Raw genomic sequence first — 20349 nt, 5'->3', positions numbered from 1 at the left:
GGGAAGTGTCAGCAAAGTCATCCATCAGAAGACGATTGTGAGTTTCGGGGCACGTTTGAGCAGCTCCGTCTCTTCAAAAAAAGAGACCAATTGTTTGCCCTCTTGGAGCTTCTCTTCACAGGAGAAAAAAGTGGCAATAAATCATGTCACGATTAAAAGAGAGCTCCATGGTCCGTGGAACATGGATTTGGGATGTTCGTGAGGTTGGAGAGGGCTACAAAGCAATTTCTAGAGATGTTGGATTCTAGTCAGGCAAATGAAGGAGCACCTTGTTATTCTTCTGAGAACAGATCCTCCAAGATCAAGGGGCCCAAAGAACCCTGAGATTAAAGGATCTACTAGCCCTAACACTTGCTTGATGTAGTGTTCATGACTCTACCAACAGGACAACACCGAAGAACAGTCAGCATAGGAAGATATTAAGGATAAAATCTCTACTTTTTCAGAAACTGCATTTCTGCCTGTCTCAGATTTGCCAAAGACCCCCTGAATGACCCAGCAGGCAGTTGGAACAATATTGTGTCGGGAGCTGAGATTGACAAAACGGGAGTTTTGAGCCTTAATGAGAAACGCTGTGTTTGGAGACAATGAAACATTGCGTTTCAATAAAAGAGCCTCACTCAACTGTGAAGCATGCTAGTGGGAGTATCATGGCTTGGGGCTGCTGTGCAGCTCTCGATGGCTGAGTGAGCAATTGATTGCGGATAATACCAGCAAATTCTGCAGGAGAATGTCAGGCTGTATTTCTGTGAGATGAAGCTTATACAGGTGTAATTGATGCAGCACTACAACAATTCCGGGAGTACAAATGAATCCATGACAGTTGGCTGGGCCAAAAGAGATTTTGCATTTTGGAAGGGCACGTTAAAGCCCCGACTTTTAACCCACCTGAGATGCTGTCGTGTCGCCTGACATGAGCAGCCATGCAAGACGAGCTCCAAATATCAACGAATCAAAGGATTTCGGTATAGAGGAATTGACCATAACACATCTATGCTAAAATGCAGGATTGCGTCCTTGCCAGTTGCAGGAAGTCTGTCCAGTAAGTAAGTCTAAAATTTCATGCACTTTTCCCAACAAAGACAGTAGACGTTGGCTTAGAGCGTTTAATAAAAGAAGTGGCAGACTGAAAACAAACATGTGTTCAGATATGTATGTGAGTAATTTAAAGCAACGCTCTATTAGGAAAAGGCTCAAGCCTGAAAACACTAAAGCTGCCGATAGCTGGGTTGGTGCCTGCCTCAGCTCTATTTCTTTCACTCAGTCAAGTCATTCTTTTTTATCAGCTTTCTGATGCTGAAATACCGTATTTTTCGGAGTATAAGACGCACCCCCCCCCCCGGCCCCTAAAAGAGTGTGGAAATGTTGGTGCATCTTATATACCGAATACAGCCATTTTTGGCCTCCCGAAGCCCCGCCCCCGCATCCCATTTTTGTGAAAAATGGGCCGTTTTTTTTACAAAAACTAAGGTGTTTTTGCCTTGCCCCAGCCTCCAGCAGCACTCTGCAGGCTTCAGCAGGGCGGGGGGAAGGCAAAAACGCCTCCATTTTTGCACAAAATAGCCCGTTTTTAGCAAAAACGGGGGCGTTTTTGCCTTCCCCGAGCCCTGCTGAAGCCTGCAGAGTGCTGCTGGGGACTGAGGGAAGGCAAAACCTTTTTCTTTCTTACTTACCTCTTCGAAACCTTGGTGCGTCTTATACACAGGTGCGTCTTATAGTCTGAAAAATAGGATAAGTGTAAAATTTCCAAGTGGAAAATTCCTTTCCCAATTTTTGTTATTGCAACAAGGGTGTCTATGTCATACACAAATCCCAGCCAGAGCAATTCTTCCGACGTGCTATTCCCACAATCCCAGGCGCACGAGAACTTGTTCATTGCTGGGATTCTACTCCACCTTACTTGAATCTCCTCTGATTTACCTCCCAGGCCGGCAGGTAAGCAGTGAATGCCAGGGAGAAATGCTGGACTACAGGCGGATGCTGATGGAGGACTTCTCCCTGAGCCCAGAAATCATCCTCGGCTGCCGCACCGAGATTGAGCACCATTGCTCGGGGCTGCATCGAAAGGGCCGCACTCTGCACTGCCTGATGAAAGTGGTCCGGGGAGAGAAAGGCAACTTGGGGGACAGCTGCCAACATTCAGTAAGCTTTGCATGGGGTGGGGGAGTCCTCACCTACAGTTTCCTCACAGGGCATGCCCCTTTGGTGCTTGCTGGATTTTAAGCACCTCCCTCCCTCCATAACATAGGTAGTCCTCCACTTACAACCACAATTGAGGTTGATACGCCTGCGTCTGCCAGAAGACCGGTTGGTGTTACGGTTTTTGGCACTCCGGCACTTGCATGTGCGTTCCGGTTTGGCCACTCAGTGCCGAAAAGATTCCCCATCACTGGTCTATACCAGTGTTTTTCAACCTTGGCAACTTGAAGATGTCTGGACTTCAACTCCCAGAATTCCCAAGCCAGCATTCGCTGGCTGGGGAATTCTGGGAGTTGAAGTCCAGACATCTTCAAGTTGCCAAGGTTGAAAAACACTGGTCTATACCAAACATAAAAGCCAGGAGCAGCTAGCCTGCATTCACACACACACAAACACATGCACACACACACGGCTGTGGGAATGTGGTAGCTTAGGTTCAGGGTATGTCCCCTTGATTCTGCTCCATGTAGCCGCCACCTCTCCTATTCCGGTGCATACACATCTTTCCGGCACAGTATTTCCATTTGGTATTTCCAAATACATCCTAGTTGCAGGAATTAACAGCGATAAAAGGGAGCAACATTAATCTTTTATCACTGCTTTCTCCCTCTTCTTCAATAACAGACTCTTAGTCTGCCAAGAACTTGCTGGTTGTACATAAAAGGAGGGCTCTGATCATTTTACGTTTCCATCTGGGGGTGGATAAGCAGAATCAAGATGAAAGAAAGAAAGCCAAAGAATTGTGCGTCTGAAATGAAAACTTCCTCGTGCTTCGGTGTGACAAACAGGAATCCTTCGGTTTTGTACCTTGGGTGACGAGAGCAATAGATTTATTTCCCAGGCAGACACAGAAGATGCTGGTATCCCCTGCAGGCTTCCATTGTTGGGTAAACACCTCTGTTGGATAGGTGCGTTAGGGCAAGGAAGTTGGTGGTTTGGTGCCTTACGACTGTCCAGATTTTCTTGATAGGTTTTCATTCAGGTACTTCAGGTGCAGCATATCAGCTGGGAAAGGAGGGGCTGCAGCTCAGCTGATCCCCTTTGGCCACCCTTCCTGGCAGCTGGCAGTTGGGTTTTCAGGAAGGACCTTGCTTCCAAAGAATTAGGGAACTCCCTTAGCTTGCGAGGATTTGGAAAGATTGTGGTTTGATTGCAGTCCCAAGTCCGCAACGAACAGGTGGCTGTGGCCAATTTCCTCTCGGCTGAATCGAGAAGTGGGATGTTCAAAGCTGTCATTGTTTTCCTTAGAAAAACATCAAGTGATAAGGCTTTTTAATAAAAATCTGCTTCCTTACAAGAACCTTTTACTGAATTCCTTTCTTTCCAGGAATGGGTAATAGGATGCCATAAGCTTTGAGGTCTCTCCAGTACTGCACTCAGATTAGCTTTTTTTGGAAACTGGCCATCTTGCTGTTAATGTTGCACTGTATTAAACTGGAATGTCAGTATGTTTTCTATAATCGCGTCATTTGAGTCCAGTGACTTATATTTTGCTTTCTTCTCATCCCAAATGAAATAACTAAGAGCCTTAATTCCTAGGCTGTCATTCACCTCAAACACCCTTTACTTGAAGGCCGTTTCAGATTTGGGAGGTTGCAACTTGCATTCATGACTGGAATTGGGTGGGTGGGCGGGGGGAAGACCACCGTCATAGAGTGCCCAGCACAGCTTCGCCCTGCTCTCCGGCCTGTCAGTTCTAGGAAGAGAAAAAGACCCAGTGCAACTAAGGTGGTTCTGGTTGTTCTCACTGAGGTTAATCTTAATTGCATAATGAGTGTGGTGGAGTGTAGTCTGGAGGGCGGGGCTGCTTTCCAAAAGGCAAAGAGGCAGCAAAGCCTGGAAGGATTGTTCGGTGAGAGTTAAGGCTCCTTTCTGGTGATTCTTAGAGTATATCTGTAGTTATACAAGTAGTTGTTTTCGCTTGGTAAGTTTTCTGTCTATAGGTAAGGAATAATAACTGCTCAGAAGTAACTCCACATGGAATGGAATGTTATGGAATAGAATAGAATAGAAATATGGAATAGAATAGAATAGAACAGACATATGGAGTAGAATAGAAACAGAATAACTTTATTGTCACTTTGAATGTTACACTAATTGGCATACATTAAAAATGAACTTTTGTTGCATACAGCTCTTAAAGGGTCACCACCTCCAATTTTACACTACATAAACATTGCAAGGTAAATAAATAAATACAAAATTATGTATATACCTACATAAGCCACATTTCTCTTGGTTCCTGGAGCCTGACAAAGGGGATGGCACTTTGGGTTGCAAATGTCTGGATCTTGAGATGTTGTGGGGTAGCCTGACCCTTTTCCTGCCTGACTTCAAGTTACCTGCTGCAAATGAAAGAGCAGAACTAAGTCAGGAGTCTTACCTAGTCAAAAGTTCAGCCGTTTGCTCTTGATTGGGTTAGGCTGGAAAAACCCTTTGCCCAAAGCTACCTTTCCTTGGGGGGGGGGGGGGGGGGGCTATGGGCCACATTGTAGTTGCACGGCATTCCGTGCTTCATGGATGGCACCCATTCCTTGCAACTACAACGTGGCCTCCTGGATCATGGCCTCCTGGATTTAACGGGTGGCGAGACAGCTGCTTATCCCAACGAGGATTCTGGGGCTTAACTTTTGTTTTTTCTCCCTCCTTCAGCTTCAGACGCTGATCCAGGAGGTGGACCCTGTGGCGGATTATCGCATTGATCGAGCCTTGAACGAAGCCTGCGAGTCAGTGATCCAAACGGCCTGCAAGCACATCCGTTCCGGAGATCCCATGTAGGTGGCCTTTTTCTCCCGCACGTGTTTCTTTGAGATGAGAGGGACCCATAGAGAGAGGGACGGATTCCAGGTGGTCTCTTGCAGAGGGAGGATTTGGACTAAGAAAGATTAGAAGAGATTGGTGCTGTGATGACATGTTAATGGCACCTTCCTGGCCATTTCTACATCCCTCACTTATCAAGGAAATAAACCATCTTCTGCTGATTCAGAGCTGCTAGGTGGTAAAATTTGAGAAAAGCCTCTGAACGTTAAAATGGGCTCTAAAACTGCTGGGATTTGTATAATTTTATTCTACATTTAGTCCTCAAGTTACAAAATGTATGAGCCCAAAAATGTATGTTGCCAAGTGAAACATTTGTGAAGTGAGCTTGTCCCATTTTACGACTTTTCTTGCCACAGTTGTTAAGCGAACCACTGCATTTATTAAGTTAATAACGTGGTTGTTAAATGAATCTGGATTCCCCATTGACTTTGCTTGTCACAAGGTCACGAAATCTGACCACATGACTCCAGGACAAGGCAACGGTCATAAATTGAACCAGTTGCCTAGCATCCAAATTTTGGTCATGTGACCATGGGATGCTGCAGTGGTCGTAAGTGCGAAAAACGGCCATGGGTAACTTTTTTCAGTGTCGTGCTGTTGTAACTTTGAACGGTCACTAAATGAACTATTGTAGATTGAGGATTACCTTCCTTTATGCCTATCTTGTTAAAAGGAGCTCTGGGAGATCCTGATTTTTAGAGGCAATTGGTTGCCAAGAGTAGAGAGATGCAGGGATTCAGACTGTCTTTTTAATGCCGCTTCAAGTTGGTGTTGCAGATATGCACTATAGGGAAAGGGTGGACCAGAGAGAGACCTTCATCTAGAGAAGGCTCTGTGGTTGCAATGGCAGCCAGTTTGTGGGCAGCTTGGTTCGCCTGCCTGCCTGAGACTGGCGGTTAGTAGGACCTAATGCGAGAGCTTCAGAGATGCTGTATTTGCAAGGGCAACAACGGAAAGGAGGGCGGATGAGGAGGGAGAAAGAAAGGGTAAAACAGAGGTAAAGCAAGGGTGGAGAACCTAGAATAGGAGAGAGGGTAAGAAGGATTAGAAGGGAGGAGGAGAGGGGAAGAAGAAAGGAGGAAGGAGAGGAGGAAAGAAGGCAGAGAAGGGAGGTTGAGAAGATGGAAGGAGCAAGGTTGTTGTAAAATAAGATGAAGGCACAGGGCAGCAAGAAAGTGACTCAAACTGAATTGTGTGTGTATGTGTAAAAATAAATATAGAGACTAATAATGAATAGACAAATGTTAAATAGCAACTATAAATGAATGAACTTGGAATGGAAAAATAAACTTTATTTATATATATATAAAGAGATGCTGTAGCTGCCGTCTTAACTCTTCTCCTTCTCCTGTAGGATTCTTTCTTGCCTCATGGAGCACTTGTACACAGAGAAGATGGTGGAAGATTGTGAACACCGGCTGTTAGAGCTTCAGTACTTTATTTCACGGGATTGGAAGTGAGTGCACGGGGAAGGGGCTTTGCGGCGCTTTGCTTGTGACTATGGGACTTCCTACCTGGTCCATGGCTGCTGTGGGGAGCCAAGCCACCCAGGAATCTGACGCTGATGCTCTTTGGGGTCTCCTAGGTTGGATTCCGTCCTCTACCGTAAGTGCCAAGGAGATGCCTCTCGACTTTGTCACACTCATGGATGGAATGAAACAAGCGAGATTATTCCTCCCGGAGCCATCTTCTCCTGCCTATACAGACACGCTTATCGCACAGAAGAGCAGGGTAGAAGGGTAGGTATTATCCCCCTCATCTTCTTGACACAACTTGGTGCTTCTCAGAGAATAAATAGGCTTTGGGAGCATGCAGTGGGTTTAGTTCCTGAAGTACCATATTTTTCGGAGTATAAGACGCACCTTTTCCCACCCAAAAAAGAGGGTGAAAATCTTGAGTGCGTCTTATACACTGAATACAGCATTTCTGGCCTCCCGAAACCCCACTGCCTTTGCAAAAATGGACGTGCATAGGCTTTGGGAGGTTTGTAGAGTGCTCCTGGCGGCTGGGGAGGGCAAAAACGAGCAAAAAATGGGCCATTTGTGCTCGTTTTTGCCCCCTCCCCAGCCCCCAGGAGCACTCTACAAGCCTCCCAAAGCCTCTGCATGCCTTTCTTTCCGCAAAAAACGAGGCGTGCAGAGGGTTTGGGAGGCCTGCAGAGTGCAAAAACGTTTTTTGTAAAAAATTACCTCTTCAAAATCATGGTGCATCTTATACTCCGAAAAATATGGTAGTCCTGGAATTTTCCTAAAGGAACAGAGAAATTGAGCAGAAGGTCTGGGAACATCTGGGAAGACAACAGAGTGTTTTGATGGAGAAGTTGCTTGGATCTTTACACCAGCCTTCTTGGCTGGGAAGCTCCATGGGCATATTAGGATGTTGATGGGAAAACCGACAGATTTTTATTTTCCTTGCCTCTATAATGAGGCAAGGATCCACCGGAAGGCCAAGAGCTCTTAGTCCCCGGGAGAGACTTCATAATGCAATATACTTTCATATCAGAGGATCCCAGGTTCAACCTTGGCATTCAGGGAAGCCTGCTAGCACCAAAATAGGAGGGGGGGGGTTGTCGTGCATGGATGCGGGATGGGCATTGGATTATGGGTGTTGGCACACACGTTATTACGTGCACACATGCACTTTTGGCACCCAAGGGGAGAAAGGTTCACCATTGCTTCTGTAGAGTCCTCTGGATTTAACAAACCCAGATGACTCTACAAGTAGACTCTACAGACCTTTTGCAATTAAAGATCAAGTGTGGGGACAAAAAAGTCGGAAAACTGTATTTTACCCATTTTACGGAAAGATCTCTCTCCCAATGTTACAGAGGAGTCACTGAAATTGTGGGAGGGGAAAATATTTGGCAGACTGTTGCTCAGCTGTGGATGTGGGATTGATCAATTTTTTCTTGGGCCAATAACACCTTGGTTACATCATTTTCTTGCAATGTGCTTGAGATCTGGGGAAACTGAACCATAACTGCCTCCAAGAAAGAATGGATTTTTGGAATGAGATTGTGGCATTTTGTAGATTTAAAAAAAAGTTTAATAGCTTTATAGAAGAAACTTGCAGAAGACCAGAGGATCAATGGAGCATCTCTTACATTCCTTCCCTGCTTCCTTCCCCAATAAATTTGGCTATATTTAACTTAATCTTAATTTTTTAGAACGTTAGTTTTAATCTGATTTTTGTATTGCCCATTAGTTGGGTCTTCTGCTGATATATGACTTTATTTTCTATAAATAGACAGTTTATCTAGCCATGTAATGCTTCTGACACTTCTGGTGTAAGCAACCTAAATGTAGGATAGAAAATCTGGAGTTCTGAGCACTTGGATACAAACACAAATTAGAGATTGGATCTATTTTTAGCTGCCTACAACAAGAATTGCAGCTTGATCCACTTGATTCAGCTGCTGCCTTCTTATGATTTATTCAAGTACTTTCTGATTAAATAAACATTTTAGCTATTCAAATATCAATGAAAGTAAGAATTGGAAGGGGACTGCAAAGAAAGGAAGACTCAGAAGACATAATGCTTTGGCCTGGCACTGGGTTTGGCCAAGAACAGCTGGAGAATTGGTGTCTGCTTCTGGAAGAAAAACACAAAATTTTTGAGTGGGTGGGTTTGTTCATCAGAAATGTCCATATCCGTCTTCCGTAGTTATCCCGAGAATGCAGAGCGGAAGTACAGCGAATTCTGCATCAGCGCGCTTTGGATGTGAAACTAGATCCAGCCCTCCAAGATAAGTGCATGATAGATTTGGGGAAGTGGTGCAGTGAGAAAACGGAAACTGGACAGGTAACTATGGCATTCATTCTTTTCGGAATTAGATTAGATTAGACTAGACTGGAATTGTTATATTTGGGGGCTAAGCAGTGGTAATTACCTGAAAATATCTTGACTTTTAAATAATGTGTCAACATAACTTTTCTTCAGGGTTACAATATGAGCATTTCTATGCCTGTAACCTACTGCTTTGAATAGAAACCTGATTGCTTGTGGGGCCATGTGTTGGTTGAAGAGAATTTGTACAAGTTTGAAAGCGTGCAAATGCAAGTAGATTAATAGGTACCCCTTGAGTGGGAAGACAACAGCATTCCATACACCTTTGGCATATAGCCATTGTGGCCACATGACCAGGGAGATTGTCTTCGGACATCCCTTGGCTCCCTTGGCCAAGAAATGGAGATGAACACCATGCCCTGGAGTTGGACAGGACTGGCAGGGAAACTTTTACCTTTACATAGTAGAAAAATAGCACAGTGACAAGAGAACTGACTCCAGCAACCAGGACAGGGAGGTGATCACACAGATACTACTTCCTATTCTGAATACTGTCCTTGCTCTTTTTACAGTGCAGTTAAGACTACAGGTGGTGCTTGGTTAGCAGCCACTCATTTCGCAACCACATAAAATTAGAATGGTGCCGGATGAGTCGTGGTTAGGACCTGTTCTCAAAATTCTGGTCATTGCTGTCACACAATTGCAATCTGCGTGCTTGGCAAACCAGCTTGCGCTTATGAGAGTTGCGACATCTGCAGTCACGTGATTGCAATTTGCGACTTTCCCTGCCAGATTGCCCCAAGCCAAATCAATCGTGAATTCAGCAGGAAGTAATAAGGAAAAGGGAGTTGTAAGATTGCTGGTCAAGAAACAGGTTGGCTACATTATTAAATTGTTAAGGGTGTTTGAAATTATGGATGTTAAGGGAAAACGTTGGTGCACGGGTGGGCAACTCTGGCAAAATTTAGGACCCGTGGACTTCAGTTCCCAGAATTTCTGAGCTGGCTGAAGAGACCCCAAAGAAGGAACTTGGTGGCAACCCTGGAAAACAGAATTCAGGCTGATTGTTTTGCCTATTGACATTCCTTCAGCATGTTAACGTAGGCATTTTAATGGAGCAAGAAGAACCTCAAAGCAGGAGATGTTTGGGGCTCTTTTTCATAAGAGGTTTCTCTAAACTGATTTTATTATTCAGCATAATGAGTATTTGAACAAAGCGGGGAACGTTTCCTTCAATCGCTTTTTCATGCGACCTTATCCTGCCTTCCTTCCAAGGAGTTTGATGAAGGGGAGATTGGTTTTGGCACTTGCTCCTTACAGGTAGACAGTTAAAAGGCAACATGCATACTTGAGGGAAGATTGGCTGCCCAAAAGCTGTTTACCCCAATTGCTTAATCAGCCAGAGAAATAAGAAACGAAGTAAAAGATTCAGAACCAGAAATATTGTAATCTAGTTGGGAAATACGTGCATATTAAAATTAAGAAACCAAGCACATTCCATATGTTATGCAAGAATTAGTTTTAGCATTGGGCATTAATAGACTGACTGAGTTGGAAGGGACCTTGGAGGTCTACTAGTCCATCCCCCTGCCTAGGCAGGAAACCCTATTCCGTTTCAGACAAATGGCTATCCAATCGCTTCTTAAATCTCCAATTTAAGAGAACCCCAATTTCTGGAGGCAAGCCATTCTATTGATTAATTGTTCTAACTATCGGGAAATCTCTTCTTAGTTCTAGGTTGGTTTCCCTCCTTGATTAGTTTCCATTCATTGTGTCTTGTCTTAACTTCAGGTGCTTTGAAGAACAGCTTGTGTCCTCTTCTTTGAGGTAGCTAGTCAGATATTGGAACACTGCTATCATGTCACCACTATTCCTTCTTTTCATTAGACTAGACCAGGGGTGTCAAACTCATGTCATGTGACATATTACGACTTTTGTCGTGACTTTGCTAAAATGGAAGGTGGGCATGGCGAGCATGTGATGCATTTGGCCTGCGGGCCGTGAGTTTGACACTGCTAGACTAGACGTACCCAATTCCTGCAATTGTTCCTCATATGTTTTAGTCTCCAGCCCCCTAATCATCATCTTTGTTGGTCTTCCCTGCGCTCTTTACCGAATCACAACAGCTTTTTTATATTGTGTCGACCAAAACTGGATGCGGTATTCAAGGCACTAGAAAGTAGAATCAACACTTCATGGGATCTTGATTTTGTCCCTCTGTTAATGCAGCTTAGAACTGTGTTGGCTTTTTTGGTGGCTGCAGCACACGGCTGGCTCATATTTAAGTGGTTGTCCACCAAGACTCCTAGATCCCTCTTACAATTACTGCTATTAAGCCAGGTACCATCTACTCAGTACCTGTGCATTTGGTTTTCCTTGCCTAGGTGTAAAACCTTACTTTTTTGTTTTAAGCCAAGTATTTGTAGCTAAAAGAATGACCAGCTGAGAGACCAGTAGTATTTTAGAGAGGTGTGAATCTTAGCTTTCTTACTTCAATACAACCTGGAGCAAGAATTATGACTTATTAGGTCAGGATTTATATTTGTCAGAAAGTTGCTATATAACAACATTGCTAAAATCCATAGCAGAATCCTGGGGATATTTTTGTGGGTATTCATGTCTTGTTGTTTTTGTTGTTGTTTTTTATGTGCAGGAACTCGAATGCCTACAAGACCATCTGGATGATCTGGTAACTGAATGCAGAGAGGTTGTTGGAAACCTTACAGAGCTGGAATCTGAGGTGAGGTGGCTCTTTCAAAAGAGGAAACTCCACTATTTTGTGACACTTAGCACTGAATCATTGTTAATGGATTGCAAACTACGCTTTATCTCCCAGTGTCTAGAATGGGTAGACCTTGAGAAATAACCAAAGTATCCCTGGGAATCGTGGCAGTCAGGCAGACAAATCTATTAACAAATCAGCAAGGTGTGGCTAGCCTTTGCCTTCGACCCTTTCCAATCCAAAATGAGAAATTATGTGAAGAGACTTGGTCCAGTATCTGTCCATCAGTGCCATGCTGCTAAATAAAAAAATACAGAAAGGAATGGCACGGTGGAAGAAGTCAGGAAAAAAAAATCTGAATTCCAAAGTGGAATGAATCCAGTTTCTGGCTGTGGAGAAAAAACAGAATTCCAGAAGCCATGCTCTGCATGTTTTCCCTACCTTGTTTATGATAATTTGTATATCTATACATTAGATGTTTGTTGAGTGATTCCTTCTTCCTGAGAAAGCAGAGGCTGCTGCAGATACTTAGCAAAAATATTAAGTAGCTTCCAGGGAGTGACTTCATTGATTGAGTAAGCAGAGAGAATTAAGTGGAGGAGTCTCCATTTCCCCCCCTCAAGCTTGACATACATACTTCGCTTAATCCAAGTGCCTGAGAAGAAACAAAAGCCGTTTCTATTGGTGGTGCCTTAAACAACTTAAGTGAAAATGAAAGAACAGGACAAATTAAGGATGTGCAAGGCTTGTGATACGTATGTGTGAGCTGACCTGGAAAAAGGGGGCATTTATTTGCAGCCAATGGAAATGTAATATTTGCAAAGGCTGCAATACTTAAGGAAAAGTAGTGGGATTGGCACAGATGTCCAGATATCCTCTCATAAAGTAAGAAGTATTAGATTACACAGAGGAGATGCTACAAGAGGGCCTGGGGGAGAAAGCAGTTTTTTATAAAAAGAGAATAAAAAGGAAAACTTAGTGGATGAGAGGAACTTCTTTATCTAGTTGTGCAGGAAAACGAAGAGATGTTATGGGAATGGGAAATAAGATGGTTTTAAGTTCTTAGGACAAATGAACTATAAAGGTAAAGGTTCCCCTCGTACATGCACGCTAGTCGTTCCTGACTCTAGGGGGAGGGTGCTCATCTCCATTTCAAAGCCGAAGAGCCAGCGCTGTCCGAAGATGTCTCTGTGGTCATGTGGTCGGCATGACTCAATGCTGAAGACACACAGAACGCTGTTACCTTCCCACCAAAGGTGGTTCCTAATTTTCTACTTGCATTTTTACATGCTTTCGAACTGCTAGGTTGGCAGAAGCTGGGACAAGTAACTGGAGCTCACTCGGTTACGCAGCACTAGGGATTCGAACTGCCGAACTGCCATCCTTTCTGATCTACAAGCTCAGCGTCTTAGCCACTGAGCCACCGCATCCCACTTAAATGGGAGTATAGGATAGCATTATTGCCATCTCTGGCACCTTCTGCAATACTTACGGGCTGGTAACTATTTAATCGTCATTTGAATTGCCGGTATTGGAAGCAGAAGTATAAGCAGAAATATCCAAGAGCATCGTTTGTGTTAAAAATTGGGCATGGCCTAGAGTGAACTGACTGGTTTCTGGATTCTTCTGACAGGATATCCAGATAGAAGCTTTGCTGATGCGAGCATGTGAACCTATCATCCAGACCTTCTGCCATGTAAGTGATTCTTTCCTCTCGTGGTTTTGGCCACGTTAACGTAAAGTCCTTTCCCATTAAGTCAGGGGTGTCCAAACCTGGGAACTTTTAAGACTTGTGGACTTCAACTCCCAGAATTTTGGGAATTCTGGGAGTTGAAGTCCACAAGTCTTAAAGTTCCCAAGTTTGGACACCCCTGCATTAGGCGATACTTCTCCTGATGCCCTTCCTGTTAAATGTTCCTTCTTGGAATCTCTGTAATCTGCAAATGTTCTGCTCCTGCTGATTGTCATCAGTTTGCACAGACAGATGGCCTCCAATATAATGGAGATGGGGATTCTGGGAATGGCAGTCACTTCCTATCTGCAAGGAGCCATACCGGAAAAGTCGGGTCAAGACAGCTGCTTTTTTTCAGATTCCAGGACTTTGTTAGTTGCCTGATAGTCTCTGTTATAAGTTATAACTTTTATTGTCATTGTACATATATACATCGCAATTGATTTAGCCTCTACATCCATAACAAAATATAAAACAGCATGAATAATATAGAAACTGGTCCTTAGACAAGTAATTAGGAGAAACCAGTCGTATGTTTCCATGTATGCATAGAGTGATTGTAGTTGTATTTAGGAGTCTGGCAGTCCATGGATAAAAGCTATTTTTTAAACCTGTTTGGCTGGCTGGCTATACTGGCTGGCTATACTTTTGCGTGTCTTCTGCCTGATGGTAAAAGTGAGAAAAGACACCATTCAGAATGTGAATCGTCCCTAAATATTTTCCTTACTCTGCTGAAACAACGAGAGTTGGCGATCTCAACCAGTGCTGTTAGGGGGCAACCAATGGTTTCTTGTGCCGAATTAATCACTCTCTGTAGTGCTGAAAGAAGACTAATGGAATTATTGCAAAGGAATTGCTGGTGAAAGAGTCCTATATTTTTATTTCCTACTTCTAAACCGCCCAACTCCTTCAGAGTATATGTATTGTAACATCGGAGGGAATGTGAGTAAGGAGCTGCAGTGTAGTAAAATGCCCTGCCCCTGTTCCTACTTACCTGCCTAACCGAGGGAAAAAAAACATGTAATTTGCAGTCTTGTAGTGATCTCTTGGGTACCAAAAAGGTGAAGTTGGAAGAGCAGGCAGATGGCGGAGAGTCGTATGCCTGGGGCCATCATCCTTGTTACATCAATTTCCTTCCATCCTTCCTCTTCCTCTTCCCCCTGGAGAAAGGGATTTCTTGCTATGAGAACGTAATTGAAACGCTTTGCTCAGCACTGGCCAAAGTCTCTCCCGATGGGGGATGTTGGTCAGAAGGCGGAGGCGAGACTCCTGAAGCGCTGCTCTAGTGCTGTCCTTAATCATGGAGCCAAGTGAAACCAGCATTTTGAAATAGAATGAAGGAAATACAGGTAGTCCTTGACTTGCAACGGTTCGTTTAGTGACCAAAGTTACAACGGCACTGAAAACAGTGACTTATGGGCATTTTTCACAGGTGATCATTGCAGCATCCCCATGGCCACGTCATTTACATTCAGATGCTTGGCAACTGGGTTCGTATTTATGACGGCTGCACCGTCCCCGGGGACACGTGGCCATCTTTTGCGACCTTCCAACGAGCAAAGTCAGTGAGGAAGCCAGATTCCAGACTTAACAACAGTGTTACTAATTTAACAACTGCAATGGTTCACTTAACAACTATGGCAAGAAAGGTCGTAACATAAAGCAAAGTTCACTTAACAAACGTTTCACTTAACAACAGAGGTTTTGGGCTCAATTCTGGTCATAAGTAAAAAACGACCTGTATGCCAGAAAGAGTTTCAAATGTTACTCTGCATAGAATTTCTACCTTATATAGGAACTGACTTTTAATTTTCATTCCCCTGTCCCTGTGGGGTTTGAATAGCATTTAATGAGGCAATTTGGCTGTATGGAAACAGAGAGGAGGGGGTCAAGCTATTTTCCAAAGCACCTGAAGGCCAGACAAGGAATAATGGATGGAAACTGATCAAGGAGAGATTCAACCTGGAAATAAGGAGGGATTTCCTGACTGAGAGCAATCAACCCATGGAACAGAAGTTGCCTTCTGAAGTTGTGGGAGCTTCATCACTGGAAGCTTTCAAGAAGAGACTGGACTGCCATCTGTCAGAAATGGTGTAGGGTCTCCTGCTTGGGCAGTGAGGGTTGGACTAGAAGACCTCCAAGGTCCCTTCCAGCTCTGTTAGTCTATATTCAATGGGGCAGCTTTCCTTCGGAAGTTGTGGGAGCTTCATCCCTGGAGGCTTTCAAGAAGAGACTGGACTGCCCTCTGTCAGAAATGGCGTAAGGTCTCCTGTTTGAGCAGGGGTTGGACTAGATGACCTACAAAGTTCCTTCCAACCCTGTTATTCTATGTTCTATATAAAATTTAATCCTGCTTGTACTACACCTTTCCTCAATTTGCCCTCCTCGTGATGTGCGCTGGGTTGCATCTTTAAATGCCATTGGCAGCAGGCGGTTGGCAGTGCCAGGTGCGAATGGAATTAGCGATTGATGTGCTGAGTTGAGGAAATACGACGGAGGGCAACTAGATTGTTCTGGGGCCAAGACTGGCTATTCCTCCCTCACCTTCTAAAGTGACAGCTGAGTTCAAGCAGACCCCTTGAGAGTTTTCCAAGTTATGATTTATGCCTTCCTTAATTTGATGGCGGAACCTGCCGAGAAGGGAGTGAGTTTCTGCCAGACAGTCATTGCCCGCCCCTAATTGTTCCATCTCCCCTTCAGGAAATGGCAGACAACCAAATTGACTCAGGAGACCTCATGGAGTGTCTGGTTCAGAATAAACATCAGAAGGAGATGAATGAGAAGTGTGCAGTTGGAGTTACGCATTTCCAGTTAGTGAGTACAGCCGTTTGGTTTGTTTATTCCCAGCCGTTTGTATGTTGCCGATTCTAACAACTCCAGGGGACTGATTATACTGTATATCAGTGTAAAAGCACCCATGAAATACTAGTAAAAATAATATGCTTTAACTACTGCCATCAGTTGGAAGGTCTTCCTGCCCAATTGCTGCTGTTTTTAAAAAGGACAGCCTTCTCCGTTTTTCTAGAAACCTCAGAGTACATTCTGCTGCTCTAGAGAAGGGGAAGAGCTGCCATTTTTTCCCCAAAAGTTTTTTTATTTTTATTCTCTTGTATATAGTTACAGGTACACATTCACATAGCTATTATTTATCTTTATCACTTTTCCATATTTGTTTTTCCATATAAAGATTTAAAATATACATTCTGGGTTGCTTTTCTTGCCACCCCAATACACCTATTTTTTATTATCACCACCCTATTTTTTCTTTTCTTTTCATCCTCTCTCCCTTCTCTACTTTCTTCCTTCCTCCTCTCCTTCCCCTTTCCTACTTCCCTTACCTCTCCCCTACTTCTCTCTTCCTCTTCCCCCTCCTACCCTCTCTCCTTCTCTTTTTGTCCCCTTCCTCCTTCCTCTCCTTTCCTCTTTCTTCCTTCTCTCCCCTTTCCTCTCTTCTCCTTTTTTCCGTTCCTTTTCTGTTGTTGTGGTTATCTCTTTTCAACTCTGAACTGGTGTATTTTCGGGATAGTATTCCCGCAAACCTTGTTATAATTTTATGTTTATCCTTTCCTATTCCCTTTTCTTCATTATCATATCCTAATTATTTCACCCCCCCCCCCTCTATATCTCATTCTTGAACATATACTTATATATTAATACTTTCTTTTTTGTTTCCCCCCTTCTTCCCCCCCTGAAGGGGAGTTACCACTTGAAGCTCATCCCTGGGTCCCAACTTTCTTTCAAGATGGGTCCCTGGAGCATCCTGTCCCTGCTAGACTACGTAGGGCAGGCAGGTTTTCCGTGATCTAACAAGGCTAAGCGAAAAAGACAGGCCCCCTTCTTCCAAATTGACCCAGTTAATAGAAAGTGGGCTCCTTGTGTTCCCTTTCCTCAAGACTTCCTGGCTTCCTTGCGGTGATTATTCTCTCCATAAAAGCACCATTCCTTATTTCCGTGGCTGTTAACTGGACTCTGGCCAACTATATCGCTTCTCACGGTCCGCATAGGAATTGTAGTCCTACCTCTCTCCACCAGAACGTTGCTAGACTGGAGGGAGACATTCAGGGGAGTTGAGGACTGATAACTCTGTGCTCACTTTTCTTTTTTTCTTTTGGTTCAGATCCAAATGAAGGATTTCAGGTTCTCCTACAAATTTAAAATGGCCTGCAAAGAAGATGTGCTGAAGTTGTGTCCCAACATCAAGAAAAAGTACGTCTGTTTTGTTTTCCTCCGTGGCTTCGTGGGGCAGCCCAGTTGGCCTTTCCTCTGCTCTGTGGGGAAACATCATGCTTCTTTCTTCTTCAGGGTGGACGTGGTGATCTGCCTGAGCACCACGGTGCGCAACGATACCCTGCAGGACGCCAAAGAGCACCGCGTTTCTTTGAAATGCCGCAAGCAGCTGCGGGTGGAGGAGCTGGAAATGGTAATGGCAGAGGCTTCTCGGGGAATCTGGTGGGACGCCGCCACTCATGGCTTATGTGTTTTCCCCCAGTTATCCTTTGCTGAGTTTGTGTTCCACGCTGGCACCTTGCCACAAGGAGGCAGTCGTCTTGGGTGCCCAGGGTGCCAGTGTCTTGCCCAGTCTGATCCCACCAATCTCAGCATCTCTTCTTGGCAGGTTTTGGAGGCAAGGCTTGGGCCGAACTCCGATTCCTCCTGGAAGAAAATAATGCTTTTGCGTTGCGTCTTGAGGCTAAGCCCGACTGTTTTCAATGCATGTCATCCTTCCCTCCCCCCTCCTGCAGTGCCGGGAATCAGTTAAAGCAGCGGTTCTCAACCTCCCTAATGCCACGACCCGTTAATACACTTCCTCATGTTGTGGTGACGCCCAACCAACGCTCCATCGTGGCAAAGCCCCACCCCTTGGCTCCGATTGGCTTGGAACCCAATTTCTCTCCCCCCACACACATATGTAGACTCCCTTTTAAAAAACGTTTGTGTTTTTCCTACTTCCCTGCGTGTGCATGTGTGTGTGAGAGAGAGACAGCACGCTTTAGAATCTAAAGAGTTAAAGAGTTCCGATGGTCTTAGGCGACCCCTGTGAAAAGGCCGTTTGACCCCCAAAGGGGTCGCGACCTCCAGGTTGAGAACCACTGAGTTAAAGGGTTCTGTGGGATCTTGAAGAGCGCAGAGCGCTTTGTGACTTTGGTTTGGTCTAAACCAGGGATCCCCAAACTTGGCAACTTTAAGACTTGGGGACTTCAACTCCCAGAATTCTCCTGGCTGGAGAATTCTGGGAGTTGAAGTCCCCAAGTCTTAAAAGTTGCCAAGTTTGAAGACCTTTGGTCTAAATAAAAAAGCTGCCTGTTTGCTCTGAGCTTCCATGGCTGCTCCCGTTTCATATTCCTCTTTGGATCCGAATTTGTCTTGCAGACTGAAGATATCCGCCTGGAACCAGATCTTCACGAAGCGTGTAAAACTGACATTAAGAACTACTGCCAGAACGTTCCCTACGGCAATGCTCAGGTGATCATAGGTTTCTCTAGATTTATTCACAGGTGTTCGTTTGCACCTTTGCAACTTTGCTCCAAGGTGTAACATTACTGGTCTCCACTCCTCGTATATTTTATTGCAAAGCAGTGGTCCCTGCGCCAGATTTAAGCTTGCCTTTCCCAACCCTTGTGAGGTTTACTAATTGTGTGTGTGTATGTACGGTATGTGTGTAGTTATTAAATTTACATGCCACTCGTGTCACCGATAAGGTGGCTTATAAATGGTAAAACGATAAATGTATAATACACAAAGCCAATGCAAAGCCTCTAATTTGCATGCCATCCTTTTAGGTTTTGGAGGTGATTTACAAAGCTTTCATAAATTGCTATAGGGTTGTGCCTGTGATAGAATAGCATACTTTTAAAATGACCACAGTGCATTTATGGTAACTATTTCATTTGAATTAACTTAAAATATAAACAGAGTTAGTGTTTTTATTTCTCCTTAGCCCTTTCTGTTAATTTCTGGAGTGTAGCCAAAGCTGAAGATGCCTTAACCTTGCTTTTCTCTCTGTTTGCTTTCTGCTTGGAACAAGGGACATGGGTTGAGCCATGGATGTGGCCCCTCGCTTTTCTGCAGTACTCTGGAATACTTCGTAATTGGTGCTTCTATAACAACCAGTTGCTGAAAACGTTCACTTTGAAATTACCGTGCTAGTGGTAGCAATGGCTTCCTTTCAAATTCTTTCTTGCCTCCTAAATTACAGTTTTGCTTGCTCTCAAGTTAAACATTTTGCTACTAAAACTTTTTTCATTTTTATTTTATTTCGAACATGTAAACACATAAACAAAACAAAAAACATAGATTAAAACAACAAAGGAACAAAAAGTTCCATCATACAGCAGTTCCATTTCGGTATGTCTTTACAATTGAAGTTTTCCCTCCTATACATTCATATTTTACATTCGTAGTTCCCTTGTTCTTTGCTTCGTTATGTGTACTATTCCATACTTATTTATACTACACTGTTTGTATCAGAATATAACCTTACATATATTGTACATTATATACAGTACTTACTATCGTTTAGCTAGAATATCTTAACTTACCTTAACTATATCTTATTTTATCACTATATCCTAACACTTCTACTACATCACCATTTTATGTTTCCCTACTTCTTGTTTCTGTCCTCTAACCATTTATACCATTTATTCCATGTTGAATAATATTCCGATTCCTCCTTTCCTTGTATTTCTTTTGTCAGTTTGTCCATCTCTGCACACACTAAATTTTTTTTCTAAAATTGGCTACTAAAACTTTTAAGAACGTCACCACGTGTTTCTCAACCTTGGCTAATTTTAGATGTAAGCCACGGCTGACTGTGGAATCCTGGTCCGTACATCTTCAAAGGCCAGGTTTAAGAAACAATGATGTCACCTGTGCAACCGGTTCCTTCAGTCCAGGCCTTGCAAGGGCCGATCTTGGGCTGGGCTGGGATTTGATGCTATCTAACCTAAGGGTCTTCTTAACAAAATGCATTTTGAGCAAAGAGTGTAGTCTTTCACCAGATCCCAGTTCTGTTTCATCAGCGCTGCCCTCTTAGTGCTCCTCGATTCTCCCGCAGCGCACATAGAAGGACCGTTCAGGTAAGCCAGCG

At 43.9% G+C, this 20349-nt stretch overlaps 1 protein-coding gene across 2 annotated transcripts in view; it reads left to right on the top strand.

Moving 5' to 3' along the window:
- GLG1 (golgi glycoprotein 1) overlaps window positions 1-20349 on the top strand; it is a 92265-nt gene that overhangs the window by 56754 nt on the left and 15162 nt on the right. For both annotated transcript variants that reach the window (XM_081963010.1, XM_081963011.1), the window contains exons 8-18: window positions 1928-2142; window positions 4852-4973; window positions 6374-6475; window positions 6605-6758; window positions 8683-8820; window positions 11459-11545; window positions 13161-13223; window positions 15960-16073; window positions 17377-17465; window positions 17562-17679; window positions 18630-18722. In XM_081963010.1, the coding sequence (XP_081819136.1) occupies window positions 1928-2142; window positions 4852-4973; window positions 6374-6475; window positions 6605-6758; window positions 8683-8820; window positions 11459-11545; window positions 13161-13223; window positions 15960-16073; window positions 17377-17465; window positions 17562-17679; window positions 18630-18722 (1295 nt within the window). The remainder of the gene's footprint in view (window positions 1-1927; window positions 2143-4851; window positions 4974-6373; window positions 6476-6604; window positions 6759-8682; window positions 8821-11458; window positions 11546-13160; window positions 13224-15959; window positions 16074-17376; window positions 17466-17561; window positions 17680-18629; window positions 18723-20349) is intronic.

This window comes from Natrix helvetica (genome assembly GCF_964273705.1).
Source record: "Natrix helvetica genome assembly, chromosome: 10".
In the NCBI taxonomy this organism is placed as follows: domain Eukaryota; kingdom Metazoa; phylum Chordata; class Lepidosauria; order Squamata; family Natricidae; genus Natrix; species Natrix helvetica.
The sequence above is the reverse complement of the archived record's forward strand: the minus strand, read 5'-3'. Positions and strand labels throughout refer to the sequence as shown.